Below are 17,145 nucleotides of genomic sequence, written 5' to 3' on the forward strand. Positions count from 1 at the left end.
AGGGTTATTGATACCAAGGAACTATATTTTATTTTGACTATAGTCGGAATCAATGCTCATTGTGAATACCATGAGATCAAATACATTTTATTACTTTTTTTTTTTTTACAGAAATGCACTCTATTACTACTCCCTAATTATAAGACACTTTAAAAATTTATTTGTTCTTTTTATAAGACATTTTTATAATTTCTAGATGTTTAATTATTTTTTCCTACATATATTTACTTAATTATTCTCTCTCCAAATATTAATGAAAAGTAATTGAGTGAATAGAAAGATAAGAAGAAAATAATCTTGGAATGATAATATAAATAATTAACAGATTTAATGTGATTAATTAAATTAACTACTTTTCTTAAGATGTGTAAATTACTTGAAAGTGACTTATAATTAGGGAAGGAGGGAGTACTTAGTAGTTACTACAAATGATATAATCTTAATTTTTAATTAAATAATCTCTAAAATATTATTTTATTTGATTCAAATTTTATAATCGTATTTGATTCTCATCATGTGTAAAATTATTTTGGATTAACAGACATACATAATTAGTCTTTAACTCAATAAATTGGAAGATATCCTTGTAATATCCGACCTAGGATCAATTTTTTTCAATGATTTATTTATTCTTGAGATACTAATCACACGAACTTTAAATTGGAGAAAAAGTGTTCCATTTTAAAAGCAACTTCCCATAAAATTAAAGTCTTCTATCAATTAATAATGCATGGTTATTTAGGAAATGAAATTCTTTTTTGTTTTACATGAGATTGAAAAATTAAAGAAACTTAACTAACATTCTTAATGAGTGTAATTTGTTACAGGTTAATTAAATTTAGTCCCTCGATTTTTTGAAATTTTAATTTTTACTTCTTCAAAAGTTTTTTAACAAATTTTAATTCTGTTAATTCTCCATCAGCATTTTTAGTCCTTTTTTTTGTCAATATATAGTCCCTAATTTATTTTTATTGCTCAAGATTAATCCTTATCTTGTCCATTTTTAGTCCCTCATTTTTTTATATATTTTAAACTAATTTTAAACAATAAAAATAAATGAAAGAATAAAAATAGGAAAAATTCTTTTGAGGAACTAAAAATGCTCACAGAAAATTAATGAAAGACTAAAAATTGTCAAACAAATTTTAAGAAATTAAAAATTAGAATCTGAACAAGTTAAGAGATTAAAAATTTAATTAATTATTTTTTATATTTGAGTCCAGAGTAGTACCAGATTTAGGGTGTAGTTGATAGTCTGAAAGAAAAAAATAAGAAAAAAAATTGAGAAGAAATATTTAAATTAAAATAAAAAAGAGGTGTTGTATTTACGTTACTTTTTAAAAATTTGTTCATGAATAATATTTCTTTCCTCGCAATCAAAGCAAGGCTTAGTTTAGAAATGTAAAACCCAATTCAACAATGAAGTGAAGCATAAAAAAATTTCTTTGATTTAATTAGTTGGCATGTTTGAGAATCGTTATTTAATATTTTAAAAAAAAACTCTTTAAATTAGAAAAAAAAAAGTGTGTAACTAAAAATTAGGAAATGATTTGTGCAATTTACTCATAAAATTATTAAGTTCAAGTTTATAGAATGGTTTGTGTAATTTTATTTTTTTTCTGAATCAAACAAGTTATTTGTATAAACAGCTGCTCCATTCCCCTCTATTTTCCGGCGAACGCACACTATATGCATTATGGAGAAATAATAGGATGATATTTTTTTGAGAAATAATAGGGTGATATAGTGTCGTAGTCATTTTTCTTCTTTCTGTTTTTTCCAAAAATATCCAGGTTTTGAATATTCAAATTTCAATTGTTATTTCGACAGCTTCTAATGATACCTGCATCTCAAATAAAGTCTCGGCATTACGGAGAAGATAAACAGAAGGATGACAAATGTCACTAAAACAGTGTTTGATAGGATAAATTTTTTTTATTTTTTGGGAATCATAAGTTTTTCAACTTAGTTTATTATTTTGTATATGTGTTTTAAAAAAATATAATTCTTAGAAAATGATGTTTTTTAATCAATTTTCATGAAAATTTTCCTATAAAGGGAGGAGAAAATCTTACTTTACCAAATTTATTTTTTCTTTTATCACAAGTAAAAATATCATTTTTGTTTATTAAATTATATAATATGATAAACAATTAAAATAATTGATAAAAATATATGTAAATCTTTAATTCATAGAAAATTTATCTAAAGATTCACAATGATCAAACAAATAAATTTTATTCATTTCTAGAAAATATGATTTTCAAACATAAAAGAAACTTCTCTACCAAATACCCTCTAAAGAAAATCAGTAATTCAAATATGCACGCTAGAACACTTCATAGTTCATCCACTTTATATACTAATACCTAAAACGTCAATATTATGTCGGTGACTAATGCAAAACAACCTTTAGTGACTAACGTATCATAAGATAGCTAAGACTGCATTTGGCTTAGATTTTAGTAGTATTGATTTTAGACACTGAAAAAATTAATGTTTACAAAATTTTATTTGTATTTGAGAATGATATTTTAAAGTTGAGTTTAAAAGATTTTGATTGGATGGTAAAGTAAATCAACTTTAAAGTGAAATTTTTTTTATCCGTAGGTACTTTTAAGTGTAAAAATATCGGCATACTAAAAAAAAAACTAAAAACATTTTACTTTTTCCTTCAAATCAATTCTACTAATCAAAGAATTGATTTCAGAAACTCAGTTTTTGCAGCAACAATGTACAAACCATGTTATTTGGCCCCAAACATTATTTTTTGGGGTAAAACAAACAGGCTACGTGCTATTGGCATTAACAATTATTTAATCAAAACCAACCATTTTTATTCATTTCATACGGAAATGGAAATATAACTAAAATACAGAGTTAAAGTGTAAATCCTGCCAACGAGGGGGGAAAAGGATGCATATTTCAACTTGCCGAATCTACAAGCTAGGATAAACTTAACAAAAAAACACTTACAAGAGAAGGAAAAAAAAAGTAAAATAAATCAAACTCCTTCCATAGACTAGAATCAATTCATAATTATTTACCTCTACTTTTGAAGAAGTTGAATGAGTTGAGACAGATGAACTTCTTAAAAAGTAGTTATAGGAATAGAAATTAAGGGAAAAAATCAGATTTTTCCTTTAAGTTAAAATTAATCATCCACCTCAACAATTTTAAAAGCTCTCATCTTCTCAACAAGCTCAGATACAACTTTTTAAAAAATGATCTACAGTTACGATTTTGGCAGAACATCAATGTTTTTAGAGTTATCGCGTCCACATTTGTCAACAATTTCCCACAACATAAAGGATTGTGACAAAACTGCGACATCAATTTAAAACATTGCTAAGATACATAAGTTATTTATAACTTGTTCAAAAGAATTGATTCATTTTACCTTTTTATTTGCTTCTTTTATAACTATTTGTCAAAAAAATTAGCCAAAGTAGCTCTTAATTGAGAATCTGGAAGTCAAGCTATTTCTCATTTGTTTTTCACTACTAGCTGCATTTAAATTCTGCAAATCAACAGTATAGCATTCCCACCATCATAAAGTTATAACAGAAACACCAAGCAGGAAACCCAGTGTCACATTCAGTAACTGAATATTTGCTATACTAGAGTAGATCAAACTAAACAGAGCTAGACATGCATAGATCACACACTATTGTTACTATGCCATCAATCACTAATCAGTAACTAGACGGTAAAATGGCAACCAATACAACACAACCATATCACAAATTAAAAATCATTAATCAAGCAGAGATAGAGCTGCGAATCAAAGAAAATACTAGTCATTCCAATTATTGTGACAAAAAAAATGAGTCACGATTATTGTGACAAAAATAACTGTAATCTATTTGCATTGACAGTACAGGTATGAGTATGACAGTGGGTTAAGAGAAGCAAAAAAGGGCAATGAAATGGGGTCTCACTTTTGGTCTTGACTGGAAGGAGAAGGGGGTTGGGACTCGTTTGGTGGCAAATTTTGCTTTTCCACCTCCAATTCAATGATGGCTACTTCCTCAACAACCTTCTCGGCCCTGAGAATGAATTTGCAGTAATAAGAATGAGTATCCATGCACTGCTTTAATACTTCAAAATTTCACCATAGAAGATCCATAATTCAAATATCCGAGAGCTTCAACACTTCATACTTCATCCACTTCTAAGGTCAGTACCTCAAACATAATATTTTCATCCTCAAAATTCCTACCAATAGTATGTGAATGGCTAATGCAAAACCTTCCACTGACTTATGGATCATTGGATAGCTAAATATTGTTAACATTTTAGAGGCATTAACATTGAAACAATAGATTTCAATTACAAAATTTTATTTGCATTTAAGAATCGTATGTTAAAATTGAATTGAAAAATATTTTGTTTGGAGGATAAAGTAAATCAACTTTAAAGGGAAAATATAGGCATGTTTTAAGAATTATACTCAACAAAAAAAGCTAAAAGATTTTACTTTCCTTCAAAAGTTCAAATCAATAGGATAGCTAAAATATTGTTAACATTTTAGAGGCATTAACATTGAAACAATAGATTTCAATTACAAAATTTTGTTTGCATTTGAGAATCATATGTTAAAATTGAATTTGAAAATATTTTGTTTGGAGGATAAAGTAAATCAACTTTAAAGGGAAAATATAGGCATGTTTCAAGAATTATACTCAACAAAAAAAGCTAAAAGATTTTACTTTCCTTCAAAAGTTCAAATCAATTCTACTACGGAATTGGTTTCACAAACTCAATTTTTGCAGAAGTACTGTATAAACCATGTTATATGGCCCATAAGATGATTTTTGGGGTAAAATAAACAGGCTACATGTTACTGGCATTAACACAAGCAGTACGGTATATTTATTTATTTCAAACGGAAATGAAAATATAACTGAAATACAGAGTAAAGTATAAATGCTGCCATTGAAGGAATAGAAAAAGAATAAAAGAGACTTCAACTTGCAGAATCTACAGGAAACAGCATCTGAATATAGTAGCTAGAGTTGGACAAACCTATCAGAAAACACTTGTAAGAAGAAAAAAAACAAGTAAAATGAACCAAACTTCTTTCATACACTAAAATCAACTAATACACCTCTACTTTGTTGTAGAAGTTAAATGAGTTGAGCTAGATAAGCTTCCTAAGAAGTACTTATAAGAAAAAAAAATAAGACGATAAAACAAATCATTTTTTCTTTTAAGTTAATATCCATCTCAAGTCTCAACCTTTTTAAGAGCTCTCTCATCTTCCATCTCAAAAAGCTAAGATACAAGATTTTAAAACACGATCTGCGTGCGACTGTGATCTCAACTGCAATGTCAATATTTTTTAAGTGACCACATCACAATTGTCAGCAGTTTCCCACAGCATCAAGGATTGCAATGAAATCACAACCGCAATTTAAAACCTTGCCAAGACACATGATCTATTTATAACTTATGGAGAAAAAAAAAATTCATTTTCCTCTCTATTTTCATCTCTTACAATTTATCCAAACTAACTCTTAATTGAGAATCATGAACTCACGCTATTTCTCATTTCTTATTCACTACTATTTCTTTCTAGCACTTAAGTTTCGCAAATCAAGCTAAGTCTCATTTCTTATTCACTACTAGCATAGATCACATTCAGTAACTGAATATTTTTCTATCCTAGAGTTAGACATGCATAGATCACACACAATTTTAAAAACAGTCACAACATCAAGGTTTCTGGAGTCACCACCGCAACCACAATTTCGCACAATATCAAGGACCACAGAAAAAACACCGACAAAACTGCAATTTAAAACCTTGATCACACACTCTTGCAGTCTTGTTACTATGACATGAACAAGTAACTAGACAGTAAAACAGCAACTTTTTAAGTAAGAATCGAAATCAGATACTATGAAATTTGCAATAACTCAGGCACACTACTCAACTAAACGAGCCAGAACCCCTTGGTAGACAGTAATAAGCAACTGATATAACACATCCATATGGCAAATTAAATCAATTGAACAGAGACAGAGCTGTGAATCCAATTATCCAATTAAGAAAACACTCTCTTTTCCAATTCCAATTATTATGACAAAAACTTGAGCTAGTCACAGTGATTAAAAAAAAAAACTAGGGTTCTCACTTTTGGTCTTGCGGAGGTTGTTGTTGATTCTGCTTCTCCTTCTCCAATTCGACGATGGCCTGTTCCTCGGCGAGCTTCTCGGCGCGGAGGATGGGCTCGTAGTAGTCGGAGTGGGCGTCCATACAGCGCTTGAGAGCGGCGGTGACCTGGGCGCACTTCTCGAGGAGGTCCTCGTTGTTGTTTTCGGCCTCCTGGACGCAATTTTCCCACCCTATGAACTCGTCTCTGCACCCACCACCCTTCATGAAGAGGCAGAACCCGCACTCTCCTTCTTCTTCTTCATCCTCTTCTTCCCCCTCTGCTTTGGCTTCGGGAGACTCCGAACCTGGCTGGTTCGGATGAAGATCTTCGGGTTTTGCATCCGAGGGCGCCGAAGCTGGTTGATCCGGAGGGAGATCTTGGGGTTTCGCTTCGGGTTGGTGCTTCGGAAGCGTGGACATTGTTGGGATGAAGTGCTGAAAGACGGTGGCTGCGTCGGAAGATACGCCAAGAAAGAAGAAGAATAGATGCGGATGCTGCTTAAAACCTCTAAAACCCCTAAAACCCTTGACTCCAAACTTCTTTATGAATAATAATAATAATAATATGGTTAAAATTTAATTTTCAATTAAGACATTTTATTTTTTACTTTTAAAAAATTATAATTTCTTTTTTAATTAAGATATTTCATTTTCTACTTAAAAAAATCATTAATTTTAATTCTTGGGACTAATTTTAAATGTTGATTTCCTGAGTAAATGTTAATTGTTAATTGACAACTGTTTTTTTATTATGTACAAGACAAATATTTTTTAAAATTATTTAACTTCTAACAAACTTAATTTATTAAAAAAAAACTTAAAAGAGGAAATACATAAAATTGATCAAGGGAGTTAAAATCACAATTTTTTAAAAAGTAGAAAAACATAATGTCTCAATTAAAAAATAGAATGACTAAAATTGTAAATTTAAAAAGCAGAGAAGGGATCAAAACTACATTTTAGACTAATAATTTTTTCTTTCTAACCTCTTAATCAAGAAATCAACAAAAAAAATCATCTAAAATAGTAAAATCAGATATATGTTTGCTAAAAGGAAAAAACTATTAACCCAAAAGATGTTGACGAAATGGTTTAAGGTCTAGTTGCATTCATACATGTGAAAATAATATATTTAACATGAATTAAAAGACACATTGATATGTGATCAGGACAAAAAAATAATCATTTTATTTGAATTTGAAAGTATTAGTATTTTTTTGGTGGGTACATGTAGCAAAGTGTTAGGATTTTAGAATATGAAAATTGTAATCTTATATTAACATTATTAATCATATTAGTATTTATTGTAAGAAACATTTAGTGTGGGGATTGAATAAAATAAAGCATGCAGTAAAAGAAAAGCAAATTGTTATATTTTATTTTAATTATTTGTTTATTTTATACTATTATTAAATCTATCACATGTAAATCAGAATTTACTTTATAAGTAAGTTCTAAATCCAATATTCTCATCCAATATATTGAGAATATTAGCATGCAAATTAGTCAATAATGATTTGAAAATTTTTAATTAAGTCTTTGAATTTATATTTATTTTGTGGAAGCAATGTCTTCTAAGGTTATTTTGATGATGCCAAAGAATCAAGAGTTAAGCAAAGTTTCAAGCAAAGATTCAAAAATCAAGTTTCAAGATTCAAGAATTAAGTTTTAAGATTCAAGACTCAAGATTCAAGATTCAAGAATCAAGAGAAGACCCAATCAAGATAAGTACTAAAAAGTTTTTCAAAACAATTGAGTAGCACATGAAGTTTTCACAAAATATTTTACCAAAGAGTTTTACTCTCTGGTAATCGATTACCAGAAGGTAGTAATCGATTACCAGTAGCCAGTATTATTTTTCAAACTAATTTACAAAGTTGTAATCGATTACCATAATCATGTAATCGATTATCAGTGTTTTAAAGCGTTAAGATTTTCAAAATTCAAAATGAAGAGTCACATCTGTTGATGTGTATTCGATTACACCTTAATGGTAATCGATTACCAATGACTGATTTCAAAAAATACATTTTCAAAAGTCACAATTCTTCAAGTGACTTGTTTTCTGAAGATTCTTTCAAAAATCATAACTTTTTAAGTGACTAGTTTTAAAGGAATTGCCAAGAGATACAAGCTTTGACTTAAGTCATCAAGAGATTATAAATATGTGACCATGGCATGAATTTCAAATCATCTTTTTTCAACATCTCTTTCAACAATCAAGAAATCTATCTTTCAATCTTCTCTCTCAACATCATTCAACTTTTTCAACAAAATTTTTTCCGATTCATCTTCTCTTCATCTTTCTAAAAGTTTTTGTTCAAAACTTTTTCTTTCAAGAAAAGTTTTTTGATCAAAAACTTGTGTTATTCATCTTTTTCATTCTCTTCTCCCTTTGCCAAAAGAACGAAGGACTAACCGCCTGAATTCTTTTGTGTTTCTCTTCTCCCTTTCCAAGAGAATTCAAAGGACCCCGCCTGAGAATTCTTTTGATTCTTCCCTTCCCCTTAAACAAAAGATCTCAAAGGACTAACCGCCTGAGATATCTTTTGTTTCTCCTTTACAAAGATTCAACGGACTAACCGTCTGAAAATTCTTTGTCCCAACACATTGGAGGGTACATCCTTTGTGGTACAAGTAGAGGGTACATCTACTTGGGGATTGTTATATTGAGAACAAGAGAGGGTACATCTCTTATGGATCAATTCAAGTGGAGGGTACATCCACTTGGGTTTTCAAAGAGAACAAGGGAGGAGACATCCCTTGTGGATCTTTGGCTTGTAAAGGATTTTATAAGGTTGAAAGAAATCTCAAGAACCGCAAGTTGCTTGGGGATCGGATGTAGGCACGGGTTGTTGCCGAACCAGTATAAAATTCTTGTGTTTGTCTTCTTCTTCCCTATGCTCTTTAAATTCCGTTGTGCACTTTTAATTATCGCTTTTACTTTTGATTAAGTTTCAATTACTGTTCTTTACTTTCTTAACTTTGTACTAAAAGCCTAATTGAATCTAGTAACATTAAGAAGGATAAGTTTTAATTAGTCAAGGCACATTAATAATTAATTCAACTCCCCCTTCTTAATTATTCCGAGGCCACTTGATCCAACATATTTTTTAATTATATTTTGGCATAGATCTATTTAAAAAATAAATACTAATTTAGGGACCCAATTGAAAAAATAATAACTCAACAGTCTAATTAAAAATTAACAAATAATTCAAGAATTTGTAGTTTAATTTAACTCAAATTTAATATATTTTTACATATTTTATATTGAATTCTTAAAAAGGAAACCTTTATTATAGTTCTTTTGATCCCTAATGAAAGACAGTTATAACAAAAATACACATACCCATAAAAACAAATAAATTATTTGGCTTTATTTTTTAAAAATATTACAAGTGTATTAATTTTACTCTCGATTATCATCATTGACTTGTTATTAATTTTACTCTCGATTATGATCATTGACTTGAGTGATGTAAGACACTAAATTTTAAAAGCATTATGCATCATTATTATAAATAAACATTATTGCATTTATAAAAAAAAACATTGTTCCTTGAAGTGGAGGGAACTTAAATGTTAAAATGATTTTTCAATCATAAATTTCTAACTTAAAAAAAATCAAATTTTCAATAAAAAAAATTGATTCCCGCCAAATTAAAATTTAATAGGAAACATTGCCAATTTAAATCTGTTTTAAAAATAAAGCAAAAATTACAGTGCCAAAACTAATATTGTTATAGTAAAACAAGTTCATATGATCCCATAAAATCAAATACTAAAATTGAAATTACATGTCATATAAAATTAGTTTCAGTAGTTAAGAAAGAAATGAAGAAGAAAAAAGTCATCCATTTGATTCCTTTTATTATAAAAAAAAATCAACAAACTAACAACTAATATTTATCATCGTATCTCATTCATACAATGAGAGTGGATGCAACCAATTGGATGATATATAGAATCAAATTTGCATTTCCATGAAGGAGATTCAAAAAAATCACATCAAAGTAGAATAAGAACCAATTGCAAATATTGCAGCTACTCCATTTTTTTTTTTTGTGCTATGTAAGTACTCCATTTCTACACCTTGTTCATTCCCCTTCACTTTGCTTAGTTTGTTTTGGAATTTTTTAAATACGTGTATGTGGAAGCGTCTTTTTGTTTTGGACTGTTAAGTGCTGATAGCAATACCTTAACGTGTTCTTTGTAGTTTTTCTTTAGGGCTTTAGCCCTATGTTTTCAGAAAGAAAAAAAAAATAGATGTTCATAGTAAGGTCTAAAAGTAGGCATTAATGCATAAACAAAAATGGACCTTAACAAAATATGCAAGATTCAAAAGTATTTAAGTTCTTATTATATTTTTATTAGACTTAATTATATTTTTGGTTCCTAAAAAATTATAATTGTGCGATTTTAAATTTTCATATTCCAATTGTCCACTTAGGTCCCTCAAGTATCATAAAAGCATAATTTTAGTTCCTCAGATTTAATTGTGCCAATTATCATTGAGCTTTTATAATAACTATCAGAAGTGCATGCAATATAGTTGTTACTAAAGCTTTATATTTTTTTTACTTCTTTAAAATGCAAGTTATTTTTTATAAAAGTTGTTATTATCTATTATTATCAAAATTAAATAGTTAATTCTAAGTTAACTCTCACAATTTTATTATTGTCCTTATTTATTATTTATTTATCCTAAATTTAACTACAATGTGCATCTAAAGATTGATATTTGAATAAGGAGAACGAGGCAAAAGTGGGCTTGGTCCTACTTAGTGGACGTGCAAGGTCAGACTTTGGGTCAAATTAAAGTCTAGCTCAAACCAGAAATGAAAAAGAGGGAAAAACAAGAAAAATAATATTCACACCCCCCTATTTCGTTTCCACCCCCTTTATTTTTGTTCTTCTTTATATTCCTATTCTATCTTTCCCTTCATTCCCCATCCTCCCGCTGTTGTCTTCGTCACTCAACTCACGACACACCCCACACCCCACTTTCAGAGGCAGAGCAACAACTTCTAAGTGTCAATAATATTAAAATTTAAGATTAAATATGAATTTTTTCTTTATAAATTTGTTTTTTTCTTAATTTTATTTCTTGTAAAAAAATTAGTTTATTTTTAGTATACGTAGATTTATATTTTTTCAATTTTGATTTCTATAAGTTTTTTTTATTTTAATTTCTATATGTTTGTGTTTTATTTTTTTTATTTTTAGTCTTTCTTAGATTTTTTGGATCAAAATTGGAAAACTCAAACTTTCATGAACTGAAAAAGAACAAAAAAAACTTATAGAGACCAAAATTAAAAAAAAATGAAAACTTACCTAAACTAAAAATGAAAAAAAAAAACTTATACAAGAAACAATATTAAAAAAATGTGTACAGTTACATTTGACTAAACTCATATTTAAGTTTAAAATTTGTTATAAATTTATAAATGCATAATATTAGATTTATAAACTATTTAACCGATCTAAAAAAATAAAAAACACAAAATCCAAAAAACTAAAAAAATCATATTATATTTGCAATTTAGTTTGGTTTTCAAAACTTCTTATCAAAATTAAATCAAATCATATATTATAATAAAGTACTGAATAATTTATTATATTTTATTTTCTTTATAATTAAGATGCATATTTTATTTTTATATTTTAGTAAAGGATGTAAGAATATGTTAAAAAATACAATTAAATATTACGTGGTGGACAAATTACTATTATCTTACAAAAAATACTGATAATATTATTTTATAATAATGCTAAGTAAAAGTGAAAATAATAAATTTTAACGTTAAAAAATAAAAAAAAATATTTTAAAATAATATAACATAATAATTATCAAGTTTTATTGATAAATTTTAAATTATGACAGTAAATTAAAAAATGAAAATTGTCAATCCAAATCACAAAATAAATTGTTTAATTTTGATTTAATATTATATTTAAATTAAAACAAATCAAACCACGTTTTTATTTTATGTTTAATTTGGATGATTTTATATCTATTAATAATCCTACCAAATTACACCCCGAATATCATGCCCAATACAACTATAGAGGTACAAAAGTAAAGTAGGATTGATATAGTTTATACTTCATGGATACCCTCACCTCACAAATATTTACCATGGGTAATGCTTTAGTTATCAGATGTGTCTATTTCAAGTTTAAAAAAAAAGTGTTTATATCTAATTATACGTAATTATTAACAATTTTTTTGTGTATATGTTTTGACATTCATTCTTATAATCCATACCTGCACGATATATTTAATATATTTTATATTTAAACTATAAAAACATTTAAATATTTTTATTAATTTAATTTGTAAATATTTTATAATTTGATATTTGATCATCTTTAAATATTTTCTTAATTAAATTATGTACTGTAATTATAATCAATGTTATTTTTATCATCAATGTTAGTATTATAATAACATGTATAGTTAAGTACTAGTTTGTCAAACAAACATGCAAATTATATTTCAATTTTCAAGTTAAAATTATAAGTAAATAAGTATGGCGAAAAAAACACACATATATAATACGTGTGAGCCCAACTAATAAAAAAGTATTATATTAAAGTTAGTACAACAAACTACTAAGTTGATCGTTGAAAGTGAGTGCTGACAAGTAGCTAGTTCTTAAGGCAAAATCACTAAATTGGGTATCTTTTACAAATTAATTATAAAAATGGGTCTGTTTCATTTTTATTTATCAAGGTGGTCTGTTATTTTACTACAAAGCGCCTACCTGAGGAACGCGTTCTGCCAGAACGCGACACGTGGCGTGACTGGACAAGACGATGGGACAAGGGTGGTCGTGTCTGCCTGCCAGGCGGCCTGCCAGGCGCTACCAGTAGTGGTAGGGCCCCAGGCGCGACCAGTAGTGGTGGGCCCCAGGCGCGACCACTAGTGGTAGCCTGCCAGGCACGTCCACTAGTGGTGGCCCCCTGGCACGTCCCTCTTCCCTATAAAACCCCCTGCCCTCCGTTTCATTTTCACACAAAAACCTTGAAGCTGATTTGGAAACGTTGAAGCTGAGTTGAAACGTGTTGAAGCGCTTTATACCGGTTAGAAATTTTGCTCAAAACTAGTAAATATTTTTTATCTTCAATACATTATAGCATTAATTAATATTTATTTTGTTGATGATAATAATGATTATATTTTGTAGGTGCATAAACAAATTGACACGAACTATAAAATGAAATAGTAATTTTGTTTATATTTTTTGTGTGATAATTAGTAATTTTTGGTAACCTAATAATTTAATTTTTGATTATAATTATGTTATATTTGTTTGTTGATGACAATAATTATTTATTGTAGTAGTTTTTATGTCTAGCACATTATTATTATTATTAGTTAAGCTCATAATTATTGATGTTGTTGTTATATTTTTTTAATAGCCAAAATTTATACATAGACATTAAAAATAAATGCCGATTGTTTTGCGTCATGAGTGTGCGAAGTAGGAAATTGTTGTGACAGTAATTTAATTTATTTAGAGTAATTTGTTGTTGTTAATTTATTTTAGGTTAATAATTTATGTTATGTTAATATATTTTTTATATTATTGTTTGTTGACGACATTAATTATTTATTGTAGGTATATTTTTGAAAAATGAATTCAATTATTACACTCGTCTATTTAAATGGTAAGATGTACGAAACTGATGATGGTATCACATTTGAAGGCCCTAAAAAAGCTATTCAAATAAAGCGTGGTATTAGTTTTGAGAGTTTAAAAAAAAGGATACACGACAAGGTAAAATTACAAAAACATGAAAGTATATCTACTATCACTTGTAGATTTTTAGTTGCAGGTAAATATATTGCACTGCAAATTTGTGACGATGAAGATGTTGAAACAATGATTCAAAGTTTTGAACAACAATAAGAAATGTCTGTCATAGAATTATGTGTTGAAGTTGATGTTGCGGGTGCTTCTGCAATTAATTTGACAAATTCATTGTTATCATGCGGAAATAATATGTCTCATAATGAATCGGGTAGTGCAACAGTTGGAACAAATTCAGAAGAAGATTTTGATGATGATGATTATTTAATATCTAATTCATACGCTGAGGACTCATTAGATGAGGATGAGGATATTAATGAAATGTCTGACACAGATGATGAAGCTGTCCGTTTGATCGAACCACTTATAGTTGTGCAATCGGGAGAAGGTATATTTATTGTTATATATAAATAAATGTTATAATATTCAAATAATTCGTTACCCTTGAATTATAAATTTTTGGTATATTGTTTTTGTAGGTGGAAGTCAGACTCCATTTTGGGATTCTGCTTCTCACTATAATAATATTAATTGGAGTCATCCTGACCAAGAAGAAATTTGCGGTTTAGATATGGGATCAAATTTTAATATGGGTCAAGAATTATATGTTGGTATGGAATTTGATACCAAAAGCGCAGTAAAAAATGCATTACAACAATATGTAATGAAAGTGCATCAAAGTTTCAAAGTTGTTGAATCTAAATCGCAGAAATATGTCGTCTGTTGTGGAAATAGAAGCGATGACATCCCATGCCCTTTTTATATGAGGGCAATTTTATAAAAAAAAAACTGATACATGGAAAGTTACGCAATGGGGAGGACCACACAGTTGCTTAAATATGAGTATAACTCAAGACCATGATAAATTGGATTCTGATTTGATTACCACTTGTGTACTAGGTATGATTATAAATTTTCATTCTTATTTATCCTTTTTTTGTGTTTGTTGGTGTGGTGTACAATAATTTTTCGTACTTATTTTTATAGGGATGATCAAAGAAGATCCGTCACTCAAGATTTCTTTGATTCAAGAGAGGATCAATGGAATGTTTAATTACAACATTTCGTACAGGAAAGCGTGGAAGGCAAAGCAAAAGGCAATAACAATTGAATATGGCGACTGGGATGAGTCTTATGTCGTTCTTCTGTCATGGCTGAAACACATGCAAAATCATTCGTCAGGATCGTATTATCAAATTTGTGATGATGATTTTGTTGTTGGCAATACTGTCAGTCGTGAACACCGACAGTTCCATCGAGTCTTTTGGACCTTCGGTCAATGCAAAGAGGCTTTTAAATATTGCAAACCAGTCATACAAGTTGATGGTACATTCATGTATGGGAAGTATCGTGGTACGCTGTTAATTGCAACAACACAAGATGGAAATAGTCATGCTCTTCCGCTTGCATTCGCTGTGGTTGAGGGGGAAACATTAACAGTGTGGTCATGGTTTTTGGCACACTTGCGTGAACATGTCACAGATAAAGATGGTATATGTCTCATTTCTGATCGTCATGCAAGTATAAAGTCAGCTGTTGCGAATGAAGCACTTGGGTGGCAACCTCCTCATGCGTATCATGTGTATTGCGTGCGCCACATTGCAAGCAATTTTAATCACAAGTTTAAGAATGGGAAACAAAAAGAAATGTTAAAAAAATTAGGTAACATTTCATATCTAACATATATTATTTCATATATAACATATGTTATTTTTTATGCAAATTTGACTGATGTGGATAATTTATTATGTGCAGGATACACCTCGTGTAATCATATTTTTGATAGAAATTTTGATAAATTTTGTGAGCTTAGTCCCCCAGTAAAAGCATGGATTGGGAAGATCTCAAAAGAAAAATGGACAATGGCATATGACAAAGAAGGTCATAGATACGGTCATATGACAACCAATCTATCGGAATGTGTAAATAAAGTTTTTAAGGGATGTCGCAATGTACCAATAACTGCCCTTGTGAAGTCAACATACAACAGGTGTCGAAAGTATTTTGTTGATCGTGGTCGTCAAGCACAAAGGGAAATACGCGATGGTCAAATATATTGCTCACACGTCATGAAAAAACTTCGAGAAAATCAAGAAAAGGCTTGTTCTCACATTGTTCGGACATATGATATTCAGAGAACAATATTTGAGGTTGAGGAGGCTTTCGACCCTATGACTCAACGAGGTGGACATAAATGGGCAGTTAACTTGAATGAGCGCTACTGTCAATGTGGACAATTTACTACTTACCACTATCCGTGCTCTCATATCATTGCTGCGTGTGGTACTGTTAGCATCAACTTCTATCAATATATAGATGTTGTGTACACAAATGACTACATATTACGTGCTTACTCTGCACAATGGTGGCCTCTTGGGAATGACGATGCGATTGTCCCATCTGATGAGCCGTGGACACTTGTGCCTGATCCTAGTTTTATTCGTGACAAAAAAGGAAGGCCAAGATCAACACGATTAAGAAATGAAATGGATTGGAGGGAGCCATCGCAAAGTCGATACAAGTGTGGCAGATGTGGGACAGTAGGACACAACCGGCGTAATTGTCCATTGCAATCTCAACAAGGCAGTTGTTGATGTCATGTATTAGATCATATGATAATGAAATGTTTACTTCTTTTTTTGTTATTCTTAAACACATTTATGTGTCAGTGACATTATCGTAATTTATTTTAAAAGCATTGCACGATAAGATTGAACGTTAAAGTAACAATAATATAAAATTAACATGGAAACAACCATACAAAGTACATGACATTGTTAAAACATGAAAAAAAAAACAATACAAAGTACATGGAAAAAAAACAATACAATGTAAACCCATTATTAATCAATCATGACTATGTCTGTGATGCCGCGACGATGTCCCACATGGCCGATCCCAATTCCTAGCTGCCCTATCAGGGTTTCTTCTTCTAAGATTCCCCCTTTCATCCACTTCGTCAGCCTCGGCAGAGAAATCATGACGTAAATCGACCCCCAATAAGTCATTCATGTCAGGTATATTTCCAGGTACATTCCACGGACCACCAAGTGGAGCATTTGGGGTCGGTAGTTCATTATTTTGGGTGAATGAAGGAGTCCCCCCTGAAGGAGGAGAGGATCCAAATATGCCTGTCATACTGTACCCTGGTTGGAAATCATGTGGG

General features: G+C 29.8%; 2 protein-coding genes across 2 annotated transcripts; one reads left to right on the forward strand and one right to left on the reverse strand.

Moving 5' to 3' along the window:
• Positions 1–3,740: 3,740 nt before the first annotated feature.
• Positions 3,741–6,687, reverse strand: LOC100527346 (GCK domain-containing protein). The gene is made up of 2 exons (NM_001251612.2): positions 6,140–6,687; positions 3,741–4,049 (listed from the first exon to the last, which is right to left on the reverse strand). Exons 1-2 carry the CDS (start codon positions 6,577–6,579, stop codon positions 3,938–3,940), a joined length of 552 nt encoding a protein of 183 aa, NP_001238541.1. The 5' UTR covers positions 6,580–6,687; the 3' UTR covers positions 3,741–3,937.
• Positions 6,688–14,081: 7,394 nt separating this feature from the next.
• On the forward strand, positions 14,082–16,573 carry LOC113000703 (uncharacterized). The gene is made up of 4 exons (XM_026127368.1): positions 14,082–14,367; positions 14,459–14,590; positions 14,967–15,641; positions 15,735–16,573. Exons 1-4 carry the CDS (start codon positions 14,082–14,084, stop codon positions 16,571–16,573), a joined length of 1,932 nt encoding a protein of 643 aa, XP_025983153.1.
• Positions 16,574–17,145: the final 572 nt, after the last annotated feature.

This window comes from Glycine max, chromosome 20, assembly GCF_000004515.6.
Source record: "Glycine max cultivar Williams 82 chromosome 20, Glycine_max_v4.0, whole genome shotgun sequence".
NCBI classification, from domain to species: Eukaryota; Viridiplantae; Streptophyta; class Magnoliopsida; order Fabales; family Fabaceae; genus Glycine; species Glycine max.